At 30.6% G+C, this 18,591-nt stretch overlaps 1 protein-coding gene across 1 annotated transcript; it reads right to left on the bottom strand.

The window, feature by feature from the left end:
* Window positions 1-410: 410 nt before the first annotated feature.
* LOC114392594 (NADP-dependent glyceraldehyde-3-phosphate dehydrogenase-like) lies at window positions 411-5,429 on the bottom strand. Its single transcript, XM_028353785.1, has 9 exons — window positions 5,062-5,429; window positions 4,644-4,837; window positions 4,315-4,443; window positions 3,878-3,997; window positions 3,588-3,724; window positions 3,081-3,236; window positions 2,280-2,658; window positions 1,783-1,899; window positions 411-798 (listed from the first exon to the last, which is right to left on the bottom strand). Exons 1-9 carry the CDS (start codon window positions 5,204-5,206, stop codon window positions 685-687), a joined length of 1,491 nt encoding a protein of 496 aa, XP_028209586.1. The 5' UTR covers window positions 5,207-5,429; the 3' UTR covers window positions 411-684.
* Window positions 5,430-18,591: the final 13,162 nt, after the last annotated feature.

Below are 18,591 nucleotides of genomic sequence, written 5' to 3'. Positions count from 1 at the left end.
TTTTGAGTAATCATATATAAATCATCTTTTATTTCAAACATTTCATCAACACTTTTAATTTCTTTCTATTTTCATGCCTACAATTTTTTCTCTTTTTTTACACTCTTTCTAGATGGTGGATAACATACTGTGTATCTATCAAATATTTTTTTTTTTATTTTTGTATTATCAATCAAACAAAGATTTTTAACGTAATTATTATAAAAATTAATAAGTTTATAATACATGTCAAAATGTAATTAGAGTGAAAAAATTATATTGTTAGTACATTTTAACTTCAAAAAGTTATATATTTTTTTTATTTAACCGGATATGTTTGGAATTTCTTATCGATTAATCTTCTCCCACCAGATCAGTCAATTTTGAGGTAAATTTTAATTTTATCACACGATGATGCATACACCCATGAATTCAAGTAAAGTTGGAGAACCATAATTTATTCAAGATTCATATCCTACTTATACAATTAGTGATTACCCTTTTCTCCATAGAAACATACAGTACAGTTAATCCACATGCACTGCAACAAATATTTTTTGTATGCAAGCAGCCCCCTCTCAAAGACTGTCCCTTACTCAACTCTATAGGGCTAAGCTGTAACGTGGGAGATCGGAAAAGCCTACTTTATATGCTGATTACTACTACTTTGAGTGACTAAACTGTTTCTTAGACATCTCATTATTCTCATCCCATAGTGTAAGAAGGTGCTGGCAAGTTGATTATTGTAGTCTTAACCTTTGTCATCATGTTAATACTGTTGGCGATCCCTTGAGAACCAATTCCACTATCCTTCAGACCCTGCCACGAATCATATTTGCTTGTTTAGACGGAAAAATATGTTACTAAATGACATTTATGACTCTGCTTGGTTTTATATTTATTCTTAAATTTCGTAATATTTTTTATACACCTTTTAGCATTAAATTCATGATATCATCAGTTGAGTTACCTTATTGCCACATAATATTAACGAATAAGATGGCATGATAATGTGATCATATCTTATTGAATATCTGTGATAGGCCATTGGGTCCAAACAATCTTTCACGGGTTTATGCTAAGAAACGGGTGAAGGTCAAGGCTGTTGCTATGTGTACCCAACATTATTGTTGGTGCACCCAGCACTTAAGATGAAATGACGAAAATACTCTTAATTCGTAAGCCTTTTAAGTTGATCCGTAAGGCTTTTATGGATGAAGTTGATCCGTGTTGTTCTGTAAAAGGCTTACGGATCAATTTGATCCGTAAGTCTTTTACGAATCAACTTGATCTGTAAGTCTTTTACGGAACAACATGGATCAACTTGATTCGTAAAAGCCTTACGGATCGACTTGATCCGTAAAAGGCTTACGGATCAAGTTGATCCGTATGCTTAATATTAACATACAGATCAACTTGATCCGTATCAAACTTATGGATCAACTTGATCCGTATCAACCTTACGGATCAACTTCATCCATACGATTTACGAATTACCCTCACGCACACCTATCACAAATGCAAAAAAAAAAATACAGGAACAATTTTGGTATTTTTAAAAAATGTTGGGTGCACCTAGCAACACCCGAAGGTCAATCTCTGTAAAAATGATTAGATGTGAGGGTATATAAGTTAAACTCATCAATTAATGATGTTGTGTGGGAATAAAGGAGGAATGTTTTCCTTTTTTTTTTTTGTAAAAACTTTTGAATTTGTTTCTTATAAAAAAGGAATTTTACAATTGGTATTACTACCTACAAAATTTTTATGGCAACTTAGCAAGATGGAGGACAAATGTTTCACCTGAAAAGGAAAGTGATCAGGTCCACGAGCTGGTGCTGAATTAATTTGAACTGTTCCTGTCTCCATTGCATCACTGATCAGCATTGCTTTGTTAATGTCTCTTGTGAAGACACATCCCTGTGTTATACATAGGATTAAACAAAGGAATGAAAACTTTTCCGCCTTGGAATGGATAAATGGCGTTTTTGACTGAGAACACACTCAAGATTATGCTGTGACACTCTAAAGTGATCATCGATCATTCATCAATATGTTGAAAAAAAATTGGACAATCTCACTTAACTCTCAAGGGTAGATAGGATTCACGAGACCATCCTACTTTTGAAAAAAAAATGTTCAACGTTTCAAATTCATCAAGTAAAAACTGATTATAACTGACACTTTCTTTTGCATGTAAAAAGAAAATTAGGGGAAAAAAAAGTGTAACCATTTTTTAAATGATGGTACCCTTTTGTCCTTTGCATGTATGCATGCACATTGATTAACTGATGCTATACCTGAAGGCCAAAATTGCTAGCATTACAATGGTGGATTCCTTCTTCAACAGAATTTATCCTGATAACTGGCAAAACTGGTCCAAATGGCTCCTCCCATGCTATCCTCATATCGGGACGAACATTATCCAACAGCAATGGCCAAATGAGATTTCCCTCCCTTACGTATTCCTGGCAGAATGTTGCTCCTTTCTCCTTAGCATCCATTACCAACCCTTCAATGAAGTTAGCGGAGGATTCGGTGACAACTGGTGTGACATCACTGTCAATCTCAGGAGGTCCAACAGTTAACTTTGCAATTTTATCATTGATTTTCTTTACAAGAGTGTTGGCAACCGATTCCATGACCAGAGCAACCTTTACAGCTGTGCATCTTTGACCACTGACATAAAAAAATCACAGCATTTGTGTTAGGATTTAGGACTATGCTGTGATAGGAGTTAATGCAGCCACAGTGAGAAAATTGTGAAGTATAAATCAGTTCCCTTATTGAAGTTTTAAACTTGGGAAAATGTGAAAGTTCCACATTAATCATGAAATTCAAAGGATTAATAACAATTCTTTTAGGGAAATATAAGACAATCTGTTAAAGGATTTTTTGGTCTTAACCTCCTATTCATGAGGGGAAATGAACTCTAACTAATCCGGAGTTTGGCCAAGAGGTAAATAAAACCTAACAAAAAATTGTTTCCGCCAAGGATCGAAGTAGTACCCGAACGATATGAAGCAATGTTGATGTTTCTCCTTAAAAGCTTTTTGAAGTCAATATAATTTCGTTCTGAAGGTGCTATATACTATTGTTACCTGTAGGAAAAGCCTCCTTTTACAATGTTAGCAGCTGCCAAATCCAAGTCAGCATCTTCAAGAACAATGCAGGCATCTTTTCCACCCAATTCCATTTGAAGAGGAACCATGCCGGCCTTCTTTGATATTGCTATTCCAGTGTCCCCACCAGTGAAACTGAAGATTAAGGTAAATTAGGTGGAAAAATTTCCAGATGTAATGCAATGACAAAACATCTCTCTAATAACTTAAAAATTCCCAGGCACTCTTCTATAATTTGGTACAAAGTTACTTTAAGTTTTTCATATTATCTTATAATTACTTTTGAAACTAAAGACTGATATATCATGTAACCATACAAAAGATGAGGCATGATTTATTGTATCTAATCTTGCTTGAACATTTTGTTGGAAGTTGAAACTACATTTGCAAATTATGAATCCCGTGAGTTATTGTATAGAAAGCAATAAAACCAGCCATTGTAGAGGAGGATAACAATAACAACATAGCCAAAGAAGTGCATATTACCTTATGCAGTTCACCCCCGGATGCATTGTAAGAAAATCACCAATCTCGGAACCCTTTCCTGTCACACAGCTAATAAGGCCTTCGGGGAAACCAGCCAAATGAAAGCAATGCACCATATGTAGTGCAGCAACAGCACCCTGTAAAGATAAAGAGCTAACTCGCTAAGCAAGTTTTCTGACTCAAGCATTCAAAACATACACAACCCTTGAGATTTTATCTAAATTAAATAATAGAAGGACTATATAACTATTGATAACTAATAAGTATATGCTCTATAAATAGTTGCATACCTGGGTGGGGGGTTTAAGAACAATGGAGTTTCCAGCAATAAGCGCTGGAGCAATCTTTGAAACAGCCAGATTAACAGGATAGTTGAAAGGTGGAATGGCTAAAACAACTCCCAGTGGAATCTGCACACAGAAAATATCTCAAAATAATGCCTTATTTACAATCACAAGCATAGGGTCTAGCATATTGTTGAGATCCAATATCAACTAGAGATATGGTCAATATAGGCCTTATAAGGTTTGGATAGTCCTTATACAGATTGAATAGTCCTCTCATCTTACAAATTGGTTTTGTAGGATTAAGTTATGTTCTAAGCTAAAATTCTAAGATGGTATTAGAGACTAAAATTTGAGACATGAAACATTTTGTGACAGAAAAAAACAGCATAGTCAATGCCAAGTATTAGAGCCATCACCTCTAAAAGAAAAGGTCAAAATACCTTGGAAGTGAGACAGTATTTGGTTCTTTCATTGCCCGGAAAACTATCAGAGACCAGAAATTTTCCTTCCCCAAGAATTCTCACCCCTTCCTCAGCACAATATGACACCAAATCCCCTGATCTGATCACCTACATAAAAATCATAGAATTTAAAAAGTAAAGTGAAAGCCAAGAACCAAATAGCCAAATCTTCTAAACATGCAACATAAGCCCTTAATTTTCCATCAAGAGTTCCTAACATGTTATGTGCATATTGGAAGGTGACAAAAAAATTCTTGAATTTGATAAATACTAGCCCAATCAAAATTTCTACTCGTATATGCACATACCTCAGTGACAGCATCCTTAGCTGGCTTTGCAATCTCCTTTACAAGACACTCAGCAATAGGTGCTTTGTGCTCCTTCAGTATTGCTGCAGCCTTGTGAAGCAACTCTGCTCTTTTCCACAGTGGAGTCTTGGCCCATGATTTTTGAGCTGTTTTTGCTGATTCCATGACCCTATTAACCTCTTTCTGTGTACAAGCTGTTTGACATTCAATTAAAGCGGATTAGTATCTTAAAGTCACCACCCCTCAAAACCATGAATTCCAACAACAAAGACATGAAAAACAAAATGATCACATAGGTGTGCTATTAATTCTCTTCCAATCAAAGTATTGGATCAAAAACCAACAATTGATATGGTGAAGACAAAAAAAAAGGACATGGTTTTCATGTTATATTTACAAAAGGGTGTGTTAACAATACCTTGGACCTTGAAGTGGGTCTTCCTAGTGGTTGGATTGATGATGGGAACGAATTTTCCAGAAGAGGACTTGTTCCAATGGCCTTGTGCATAGTACTTGAACACATCACCATCTATGATCTCTGCAAAGGTGCCACTGCCAGCCATGTTGAACTAACAAGTGATTCGATTTGGTTTGAGGTTTGTACTTTGGCTTAGGAGTATATATATATTGATGTTGATTATGTGGTTGGTGATTATTATTAGTATAACATGATTATTGAAGTGGATTCAGACAGGGTCAAGGAACAGCTATAAATGTTGCTAATACTTAGTGCTTAGTCTATTTCAGTCCTTGGCCGATCAGTGTGCTTTCAGGCTGTTTAGCTGGAACTAAAAAAATGTTAACAGTTAAATTAATAATTTAGTACTGAAATATAGGACACGCCTCGTATTAATTTGTGGATGATAGATATTATAAACGTGGCTTGTTTAATCGGAAAACTAGGGGTGGTTTACTTGTAATTCTATTTTTTTGTTTTTATTTTTGTTTTCACTTTTTAATTACAAAACTATCAACTTGTTTTCAGTGTCTTTTTATACAAACAAATCACTGAAAACAAAGTGACAGTTTTATAATTAACAAGTGAAAACAAAAAATAAAATAGAAAAACGAAATTGCAAGTAAAAGGCCTCCCAACTAGGAACCCATAATTCTTTATTTAATGTTTTTAGTTATAATCTATAGATATGAAATTAGTCTCCCAAGGCGGCAGAGCAGTGACGGATGTAGAGGGGCAGGCAGGGGCTAGCTCCCCATCCCTTGGTATTTTTTTTATATGCATATCTATTTTTAAGTTGATTGATGTAAATTTTGTGTAAAACTAATTTTATATGGTATAAAATAATGATGATTAAGGTTAGATAGTGTAAAATAAATTATATTTGTTATTATTATGACAATGATTCAAGTGATAATTAGTGTAAAATTGTATAAAACTAGTTGTGTTTATTGTTATTATGATAATAGTTAAAATTATTGTCATTTAAAATAAAAAATAATTTCAAATTTTATGCGTAAAAAAGTAAATATTTTAAAAAGTATTATTTATTATAAGTTAGAGATTTAAAAAATTACAAAGGAAGAAAAAAGATTTCATCCCTTCAATATAGACTTTTGGGTCAGTCCCTGGAAGGCAGTAAATATTCCGTATCATTGTGATGGTATTGTGATGGTGATTGAGAAAATATATAAATATCTTTTAATATTTTTAGTTTTAAATATGAATATTAATATGATAATAATTTATTAAAATTTGAATAAATATTATATAATACTATTGAATTATATGGTTTTAATTCAATATTTATAGAAATGGCGTTTATCTAATAAACTAGTATTTTTACATACTTCAATTAAAACATTAATAAATTATAAACAATATTTTTAAAAACATGTCGTCGATTTGACTGAAATTGAGCTGGGATCTTAAGTAATACTTAAGGTTTGAGAGACAGAGTTACGTGGATAAAAAAACATAATTGATTAGACAACAAAATTTATTACAAGTGATTAATTAGATTTTTTTCAGACAAATCTAGTGGACATTTTATATAAATTTCATAGTTACCAAAAAAAATATGTTTGAAAGAAAATTTTGGTTATACAAATAAATTTAGTGAATAAAATCATTATAAAATGTAACAAAAAGATAAATTTAAAACTTATATAATAATAAAATGATTTAATTGTATACGGTTTATTCATAATAACATTTAAATACTTTTTTTTACTTTATATATATTCTTACTTTTATATATAAATGGTTATGTTTATTTTAAATACTGTTTTTTTTTATCATCAGTGAAAGATTAAATGGTCTATTTTTTCATATTTTCACATGGTGCGCTCTTACATTTAAGCATTTATTTCGTCAGAACTTATAATAAGAATTAAAATAAAAGACAATTTTTTTTAAAATAATACTATAAAACAATATTTATTTACATATTTTAATAATTTATTTTAATTTTGTATGTTTATCATATATATAGTAAACTGTATTTTATGACTAATCAATAATTAATACACTTTTAACTGTTATTATTTTTTTAAAATATAAACAAACGATAAAAAAAACAGTAGAAATATTTCTTAATTAATCATGGAAAACTTACCTAATCATGGAAAAATACATAAATATATTAATTTTTTTTTCATTAAGACTTAGAAGCACAAGATTAAACTATAACAAGGTTTATAAGTTAAAATAGTAATTGCTTGATAGTACTATATATGATTTACTAAAATTAATTATTTTGATTAATATTTTTTTCTTAAATTTTAAAAAAAAAGTAAATTAAAATAAAATAAAATTTGAAAAGTGAATAGTATACAATAATGTATATTTTTGTCCATATTTAAAATTTTCTTATCGATAAGAATCGAATAAAGTTTATTAAGGGATTTACAAAAATTTATGTATCATGTGCAACTCCATTGAGCTACACCCTTGATATATTTGAGATTTTACGTGTAATAAAATATGATTAAGCTTCAGATGATTCTACCTCTATTTTAATAATAACAAAAAAATAATTAGTGAAGAAGATAAGTTTTAATGTTTGGTAAAAAAAAAGATAAGTTTTAATGTTCTAATTATTTGATAAGTGTGCAAAACCAGGTGCTGCGTGCAACGACCGGTTGATATATAAGCTCAAAATTATTTGATTAAACTTCCACATACTAAGCTTTGTTTGAGTGAATAACAAGTTCCATTGCACCTTGCTTCATGAAAGCTTCATCTTAGAAACATTTTATCCAGTAAACTAGCAAGCAAGTCCTGTAAGCTTAAAAAATGTATTTTATCTTACTTAGAAGAAACAAATAGGTTAAAATATATTTTTGGTTCTTATGAAATTTTAAGTTTAATCCTCTAAAAAAATTTATCTCTTTTTTGCAAACCTAATTTTTTAAATATCTATTTTTTGTCTCTCTAAACTTGAAATACACCATTTTTAGTCTTCAAAGCACTTTAACAAGTGCTGTATAAATGAGTAAAAAGTAGTTTATATATCCCTTAAAGCGAAATATAGACATTTCAAAATTAAAAAAAAAATAAAAATGAAAATGTTTTTAGGGATCTAAACTAAACTTTAAAATTTTTAGTGAAAAAATATTTTTTACTCAAAAAAATAAATTAAAAGTAATAATCATTGATGTTAAACTATCTCTGAAATGTATTTAATTAGGAGAAATATATTTTTAGTTCCTATATTTTTATAAAATACTCTTTTCAAATAATTTTCACAAACGACATTAATTTCTGTCTGTTGTGGCAAACAAAGTGTGTTTTTATTTATTTTGTATATTGAGTAAAATGATGTGGAAAAATATTTAATTTTTTTAAAAAGAAGTTATTAATATATTTTTTCCAAACATATCGAACGGTAATTTTTAAGGACTTCATTTTTGTCTTTGTTTTCATTGATTATTATTTTTCAACCGTTGTTGCAAATTTGTTCTTGTATCTTCTAATTTTGTTTGTTTCTTGAACGTTGCTTCCATGAATTCACTAGATAAATAGACATTGTAATCTAGTTGTCACATAGGAAATGACGTCGACATCATTTATAAGGAAGGATTAAAAACAAGTTTTCTATAAAATATATGAATTAAATTGGATGATATGAAATTATAGGAACTAAAAATAAGATTTTATAAAAGCATAACTAAAAACATCCCTATTTAATTTGATACAAAAGCATAAGCAGATAAAATTGTTGATTTGGCTTGAACTCTCTGCCACATATGTCATTATTGTATATGCATGTATTGATCTTGTATTTGTTTTAAAGGTTGTAAGTTGTACGTATATAAGGAGTCTTCTGAAAAGGGAAAATTATTTGTTGTAAAATAATTTGTAATCCAAAGACCAATTAAAGTATGTATGGATTTTCTCTAACTTCAGTTTCTTCTCATCCAGCACCTCTCGTATCCAATGATAACGGATGTCAATGTTTTTGGAGCGTGAATGGAACATGGGGTTCTTGGCTAAGTGTATGGCACTTTGATTATCACAGTTTATCACATAATCGTCTTGATCATGTTCCAACTCATTTAAGAATTTCTTCATCCATAACATTTCTTTGAATGCTTCAGCTACTGCAATATATTCTGCTTCGGTGGTTGATAATGCAACACATTTTTGAAGTTTTGATTGTCAAGACACAGCTCCCCCTGCAAAAGTAATCACATATTCGGATGTAGACTTTCTAGAATCCACATCTCCTACCATATATGCGTCTATATATCCAAGAAGCATTAAATTTCCATTGCCAAAGCACAAACACCTTTTGACAGTTCCTCTGAGGTACTTTAGTACCCACTTCATAGTGTTCCAATGCTTCTTTGGACATTGCTTCTTGCTTAATTTGAAATGTCCATGAAGAGGAACATACACTGGTTTAGCATTATGCATGTTGAACCTTTCAAGAACCTTCTCAATGTAGTCCTCTTGAGATATCCAAAGCATTCTTCTAGATTGATCTCTCGTGATCTTCATTCCAAGAATCTTCTTTACTAGACCCAAATCTTTCATGGCAAAAGATTTGCTCAATGCCTTCTTGAGAGCATCAATCTTCATTTTATTTTTGCCAAGAATCAACATATCATCAACATACAATAAGAGTATGATGGACTCACCATTCTTGTAGTTCTTCACAAACACATAGTGGTCTGCAGAGGTCTTTCTAAAATTATGTTGGGCCATAAAGAGATCAAATTTCTTGTACCATTGTTTTGGAGCTTGTTTTAAACCATAGAGACTTTTCTTCAGGCAACACACTTAGTGTTCTTTCCCTAGTTCTACAAAACCTTCTGGTTGCTCCATATAAATTTCTTCCTCTTAATCTCCATGTAAGAATTTTGTTTTGACATCAAGCTGCTCAACCTCCAAGTCTTGTTTTGTAGCTAGACCAAGAATTGCTCTAATGGATGTCATCTTCACCATCGGTGAAAAGATTTCTTCAAAATCTATGCCTTTCTTTTGGTTACATCCTTTCACCACAATGCAAGCTTTGTACCTTGGGTTTGAGTTGTTATATTTATTCTTGAGTTTAAACACCCAATTGTTTCTTAATGTTTTCCTTCCTTTTGGTAACTCCACTAAATCATATGTTTGATTTTCAATCAGGGACTACATTTCTTCTTTCATGGCTTGCATCCATTTCTCCTTATCATCTATCTCAATGGCTTCCTAGAAACTTTGAGGTTCCCCATCATTAGTAAGATTGACATATTCATCAGAGAAATATCTCTTTGATGGTTGTCTAACTCTTGCTGATTGCCTCACTTGGGATTCATCTTTCGTCTAGATAGTCTCCACTATTGATTCTTCCATCATCTGAGTTGGATGCTCCATCTAGTCAGACTGTTCTATCTGAGGAGCTTGCTCCATCTGATTGGTTTCTATCATCTGAATGGGTTCTGCCTCTTTTAGAAGAGTCTCTCCCCTTGAGTTTCTCACTATAGGCTTTGACTTCTCAGATCGTTGGATATCATGTATTGTCTGATCTTCAAAGAACACCGCATTTCTACTTCGAACAATTTTCTTGTTTATAGGATCCCATAGTCTAAATCCAAGTTCATCTCTTGGTGAACCAAGGTATATGCACTCCTTCGCCTTGGCATCAAGCTTTTCTCTTTCATCTTTCAGAATAAGGACAAAAGCCTTGCACCCGAAGACTCTAAAGTGACCATAGGAGGCTTTCTTTCCAAACCAAACTTCTTTTGGTATCTCTCCATTTAAAGGTCTTGAAGGAGAAAAATTGATCAAATCAATTACAGTCTTCACTACTTCACCCTAGAATGTCTTGGGGAATTTTGAATGTGAAAGAATACGTCTGACTTTCTCTGCAATTGTTCTATTTATCATTTCTGCTAATCCATTCAACTGAGGAGTTTTGGGAGGTACTTTCTCATGTCATATCCCATGAACCTTGCAATATGCCTCAATGGGCCTCTCTACCATTGTTTGATCTCAAGCATTTCAGCTTTCTTCCAGTCTCTCGTTCTACTGAGGCATGAAACTCCTTGAAATTTTGAAGAACTTGATCTTTCATCTTCAACGGATACACCCACACCTTTCTTAAGTGATCATCAATGAAGGTAACAAAGTATTGGGCATCCTCAAGGGACTTTTCAGACGTTGAGCAAACATCTAAGTGGACAAGATTTAGGATTTGCTTTCTCTTTCTGGCCTCATTTGATCTTTGGAAAGACACTCTGCATTGTTTACCTGCAAGACAATCTTCGTAGGATTCAAGTGGCTTCCCCTTTATGTTTGGAAAGTGATCCTTTGCTAGAAACTCCAAACCTTTCTCATTCATTTGACCCAATCTCTTGTTCCACAATTCTTTGGTTATATCTTAAGCATCATTCATCTCCCATTAGCATATCTTTCCCTGCATGATGTACAAGGAGCCTTCCTTCTTACCTCGAGCAATAACCATGCTTCCTCTACTAAGCTTCCAGCTGCCAGCATCGAACTAGTTTGTCATCCCAGCTTCATCTAGCTTTCCTGTTGAGATAAGGTTTAAATGCATCTCAAGCACATGTCTTACTTCCTTTAACACAAGCATTCTTCCATTTTCAGTCATCAAAGTCACCTCCCCTATGTCAAAAATCTACTTGTGACATGGTTGCCCATCTTCACTATACCAAAATCCCCTTTTTGATATGATGAGAAAAATCCTTCATGAGGAGTAACATGAAAGGATCTCCATAGTCGATTATCCATATACAATCACCAGATGCAATATTTAAATAATTTTCATTACCAATAAGAAAAGCATTCTCATCATTTGATGCCATAACAGTAGTGGTCCCACCTTCATTCTTCTTCTTTGGGTAAATTTGATTAGCCTGGACAATTCCTGCCTTTTGATCTTTCTTCAAGAATCTACACTCGGAATTCTTATGGCTTGACTTTCCACAGTAGTAGCAACTTAAGCCTTTGGGGCGAGACTTGAATGTTCCTCGTGATTTCCCATGGCCTCTTTTACCACGGTGTTCGCTCCTCCCTCCATTTTCAACAACATTTGCTTCGGAGTGACTACTCAAGCCTTTCTCCTTTCATCTAGACTCTTTATTTAATAAACTATTTGTGACATTATCAATGCTAAGCTTTCCATCTAGTGCAAAGTTGCTGAGAGTGATAATCAATGTGTCCCAACTCTCAGGTAGAGAACTAAGGAGTAGAAGAGTTTGTAATTCATGATCTATATTCATATCTAACTTCTTCAATTAATTAACAATACCTTTGAAGGTGTTTAGATGTTCAATCATGTTCTGACCGTCCATATACTCTAGCTTGACCAAGTGTTTGACAAGATGAGCTTTATTCCTCGACATCTTCTTTTGAATCAAAGATTCAAGCTTTGTCCATAACTCATAGGCATTGGTATAAGTTGATACATGCTCGAAAAAGCTTTGGTCAATATACTTATGAATCATAGCAATAGCCTTCCGATTAAGGAGCTCTCATTTGTTGTCCTTCTTCTCCTCTAGCTTATTCTCATGGGTGATTGGCTCGTGCAAATCCTTGTAGTACAAATGGTCTTCCATCATAGGCTTCCAATAGGAATAATTTTATGCGGTTAACTTGAACATATCTCCATCATGAGTGACACCTCCCTCCATCTTAAATCACACAGGATAATAGTTCCCCTTGAACCAGGCGAGCTTTGATACCATTGTTGGGAAACACCAACACTATTTCCCTCTCTATAGACTCAAAATAGGCACTTAGCAGAAACATAAAAAATAAGAATAGAGAGTAGAAGAATGACACCAAATATTTTTAACGTGGAAAACCCTTTCAATGTAAAAGGTAAAAACCACGAGACCAAGCCAGCAAATATCTCCACTGTTAAAGTAGAATTACAATGACTCTCTCAATACAAGACAATATCTTTCAATCTCACTCAACAAGGACGGTTTACAATTCTTCTCAACTCTCACTAAGTGTGGTGAAAACTAGAACTCTCTTTCTCCCAAAGAAGAATACTAGAACTATCTTTCTCACTCTCACTCTTGTTTTGCTTCTCTTTGGATGGGATGAGATGGGATACTCCAACTCTTCACAAGTCTCCCTATTTATTAGAGAGGGGTGTGACTTCCTTCAAGAGTGAGTGTTGGATGCCAATAAATGAGTTACATTCATAAAACTCCTTGTAAATCTAATCTTCAATTTCCTAAATAGAGTGTACAAGTCTCAAGGTTAGAGGAACTGATTTCAAGCTCTTTGAATGTGTTCCATAACTTCCTATGCTTGTCTTGGAATGTGTTTAATTTTTCATGTATTTGAATTTGCATGTTTACTTGAATGTGAACCAATATATATAAAAACTTCGTACCCCATTGCCCAGAGGCTCTTCGCTATGCGAAGGTATGGGGGAGGGATGTTGTACGCAGCCTTACCCTTGCATATGCAAAGAGGCTGTTTCCGGATTCGAACCCATGACCAACAAGTCACCAAGGCACAACTTTACCGCTGCACCAGGGCTCGCCCTCATATATATATATATATATATATATATATATATATATATATATATATATATATATATATATATATTAGAAAAAACTATCTTAAATAAGAGCATGCATGTTTAAGAACTGGCATTCGTGGTTGTGATGTCAATTGTTGAATGACGATTTCATATGGCACCGGTTGGAATGTTGGTAAGAAAGAAAAAAAAACTAGCATGCATGTTTAAGAGTTATTATTCAACAATAACATTTTTAGGATTTTTTCTTTAATAAAAGTGTATTTAGGATTTTTTTTTCTTCTTAATTTGTTATCTCTTTCCACCTATTATTTTGATTTTTATTTCTAAATTAATTTTTTATATATTTTTAAAGAATTATCAATAATAAAAATTAAATACGTAACTTTGCATCATAAATAAATTATTTGACAAGTGTAGAATATATGTAATTATGTTCAAAATTAATTATTTATTATCAATTTTAATGATAACATAGTTTATATAATTCAAAATATTTATTATTATAATTTTTAATTATATAAAATAAGCATATATCTTATTCATTTCACAGGTTAAAATAATATATATATATATATATATATATATATATATATATATATATATAAGTTACTTCAATTCAAAAAATAAATGATGAAAATGAGCAGTGATCTCATGTGTTTTGCGAGGTATTTGACCTACTTTTTTGGAGGTGGTTGGATGAAAATGGCAGCTACCAAGCTTGCATATATTTAAACAAGTTTATAAGAGTCTTTGACTTCCCTTAAAATTTGAAGGAAAAAAATATATTTATAAGTCGTAGTTTGTGGCAACTGGCAACGACTTACGTATAAAAAACTTAACAGTAGTTATGGTTTACGACCATAAGCTAAATATAAATAAAAAATAATTATTTAACCTTAATAAGTCACAGTTTAAGACTATGTGAAAGTCCACGTATATAGATGATTAACATAATGAAAAATAATGTTACAACTGCAGTCAAGTGAAAACAAACTTATTCCAACGTGAAATAGTATTTAAACCAATATTATATATTATTTAACATCTACTATTTGTTGTCACAAATAAAAATGATAAAAAGGGAATATGTTTGGTTGAAAAGGAACAATCAAATGATATAATAAGTGATATAAGATTCAACGAATATAATTTTTTTATATGTTTTTTAAATTAAAAATGAAATAACAACAGAGAGAAGATTATATAAAATGATTAAAACATATATGTAGCAATATATTTCTTTTTTATGCTTTTATGAATACCCTCTTTGAATAATTCTATATTGTAATAGTTATGTTATGCAAAAAAAAAAAAAATGAGGATGCAGATGTTTTTTTTTTTTTTAAGGAATATCCGGATGTTTATTCAATGCAATTCAAGTTTTGCAATTATCTAGCAGGTTAAGGAAGTTATGTTTATAGGCATTATAGAATTACATGTCCTACTTATCTGAAAGGACATATAATATCGACCTTTAAGGTCCAGTTTAGGCTCCATGCTTTAGTTGCCGCACCCAATACATTGCCTTTTTTTTTTTTTCCTAATATTGGTAAGAAGTAGTCTTTATCATAAGCGGTGGTTAATCTTTATCATGGATTAATTATGGATTGTGAAAATACACATATAAGTGAGTATTTATCTTCTAATATAATTAATTTCAAAAGAATGAAAAAGAATAGAAATTTACCTTAAATTAAAAAAATGTAAAATATAAAGGAAATATTTTTAAAATGAGAAATTTAATCAGATTTATTTTAATTTTTATTTTACCAAAAGTTTATTTCAATTACTATCTTCTAAAAATCAAATCAAAACATGCCAATTAATTACATTAAGTATATTTATTTTACAGCAAATCAAATGAAATATTTTTTAATATACTATTAGGATAAAGGATATTGGTAGAATTAATCTGTCTAACTCTGTTCGAATTTTAAAATATAAACATTAGCTACTAATAATTTCCATGATTATTAGGGTGTCAGGATAAAGGTGGAGCAATCACAATTGAAATATTTAGTCATGTAATTTGTAATTACATGCTACCTAAGGAAGTAATTAAATACTATTTTTAAATTTATTCCATTAATTAATGCATATAAAATAGTCATGTAATTGCAATAATTGAGTCATCATTAATTACAATATGTTTGCGGTCACAGGTAAGTCCAATTGAAGAATAAATGTTATGGTCACAATTACAATATTTAGTCCTGTAAAATGTGTAAATATAATTAGAATGTAATTTTAAATCTTTTTTTTTTTACTGAAACCCCGTTAAAAATATTTTAGACTGCAAATCCGATCATTTTTTTTACACAAATCCGATCAATTTTAATTACCGTAATTTCTGTATATGACATTGATTGTGGATTTGTGGTTCTTGTAACCATTTTTAAATCCTCTTACATAAAATATTTTGGATTTATTTATAATTAATGTATAGCTATAAATTATATAAATTATTTTATAATTTGATAATCTTAAATTATTTTATAATTATAGAATATTATACAATTTTTTTATTTAACATTATATGTTCGATTTTATTAAAAATAATATATAAATCACAATTGGCTGGAGTTCGAAATGTAGAGGAGTAGTAGACAAGTTGGTGATGTCTCTGAGCATGGGACATTGATTCAGGAATGCAGAATTGTGCTAGCTCATAATCCAAACTTTGTCATTAATTTTGTTAAGAAACAAGTGAATGGTGTTGTCCATGAATTAGTTAGGGTCATTCTTGTCTAGTTTCTATTTTAGTATTCCATGTATTGAGAATTTAATTATTAATGATATAAGTTGAGTATGGTTTTGTAAAAATAAAAAAGGTGAAATTATAATTTTTGTCTCTTAATTTCTCTGATATATGATTTTAGTTTCCTTGGATTTAATGATAATATTTGGCTCTCTTAATTTTATAAATAGTGATTTTAATCCTCCTGTTAAATTATTAACAAATAATTATGATTATTTGAGTTATTAAGTTAATTATAAATTAATTAAAATCATTAATTATAAAAAAAACAAAAAAAATACTAATAATTATAATTCTCTATAATATTATATTTTTTTCTTCTCTGCAAATACCTTTTTCTACCTTCATTATCAGTTTATCACACACAATTCCACGAGCAACAACACCATGTTAGGGCTAGTAGTCTTTTATTAAAGTTTTTTTTAATGATTAATAATTTTTATTTAATTTATAATTAATTTAATATCTCTAATAATCAAAATTATTAGTTAATAATTAATTGGGGAGATCAAAATCATAAATTTAAAAAATTAAGGAAATTACAATTGCAATTTAGAAAGAAAAAAAGTTAACTTGCTTCGGCATGTAAATTCCCAATCTGCTTATGAATTCATAAATTTATTAGACACGTACAAATTGATCAATTAGGTGTGCAAATTAAGAGCCCAATCAATGGAATCCAAAATTGATTTACACGTATAAATCAATAGATTGATTTACAACAAAAAGTTTAACAACTAATGATGTGAGTTGATAGTCATTAATTAATTTTTAATTTAAAATTAACAATGAATTAATTGTTTATATATTAAATCAAATTATTTATTCAGCATTTAAAACTATTGATTTTAAAAAAATTGAGAGACTAAAAATATATCTTAATATTAAAATTAGGGGACTAAAATTATGGATTGTGAAAAATAGAGGGAACAAATTCAATTTTAGCCTATAAAAATTATAAAATATTACTCATAAAAAAAATAAAAAAAAACAAATTGCCACAAGGATTGGATTTGAGTCCTATGCTACGATTGGGTTGAAGTGGAGAAGCGCAAAAAGTTACCTTCAAATGGAAGATTAGTATTGAAAAATTGGATTTTGACTTTAAGAAACATTTTTCTCTTTTTTGGTTCATATTTTCTAACCTTGATCATAGAAGAAAAGGCAAACGATATAATTAACGTATTTTAGGTATTTAGATCATGCAAAAAATAATAGTAAATAAATAAATAAATATTTGTACAGCAGCAAAAATGAAAGAAATGACCGTATACAAAATAGAATTCAAAAAAGGAAAAATCAAATAAAAAATGAGAAAACAAAATATTTGCGATACTCAAATTGTAAATCCATGAGAAATTTAGGGAAGGAAACATAGCCTAAGAATCTAATAGAGTGATCCCTTTGTAGTAAACAAACCCGAGAAAAAAGAAGAAAAAAAAGTAATAGAACATTATTTCTGTACATTGATTTAATTTAGGCTCTAAAATTAAGGGATTTATTATTTCTATCTATAAATGGTATAGCTAGAAAAAGAAAGAATGAAACACAATATAATTACATCAAATCTCAATTAATACAAGATAATCAAGCAGATTCATCACAGCCTTATTTCTGAATTAATTCATCACAGCCTCAAATGAAGATTTTCGTATTTTTTGGTGAAATTTTTCAAGGAAATTTGTAAGATTGGAAAAAAAAATTTAAAACTTGAAAAAAATAATATTGAAACTATAAACTAAAAAGCTGCTTTTGATTTTTTTTTTAAAAAAAACTTCAAATTGAAAACCACCTAAAAGGAACCTTAGAAATTTGATCTTAAATAGATGCGCACAATAAGTCATCTATAAAAAACGAAACTTCTCGGTGTTATTGTTGCCTAAACGAATTCTAAAACCGAAGCTTGCATTTGTGTCTCTGCTGCAATGGTTGATTCAACCATTAAGATTCTTAGCATCGTTCTTTTCCTTGGCTTCGTTTCTCAAGGTAATATACTCTCAGTGTATATAATATATAGATAATTGTTTTTATAAATTTTGTTCATGACTTCTCCTATGGATGGTGATATCAGGTTATAGCCAATGCTTCTTGAGTGATCTTTCTGTAAGTCAAATTCAAACAGGAGTTAAAATGCAAGGAAAACCAGAATGGAATGTGACTATCACCAATAATTGTTCATGTGTTCAAAAGAATGTGATTTTGAGTTGCAATGGATTTCAAT

The sequence above is a fragment of the Glycine soja genome, chromosome 17 (genome assembly GCF_004193775.1).
Source record: "Glycine soja cultivar W05 chromosome 17, ASM419377v2, whole genome shotgun sequence".
Classification (NCBI taxonomy): Eukaryota; Viridiplantae; Streptophyta; class Magnoliopsida; order Fabales; family Fabaceae; genus Glycine; species Glycine soja.
This window is presented reverse-complemented; position numbering and strand designations above follow the sequence as displayed.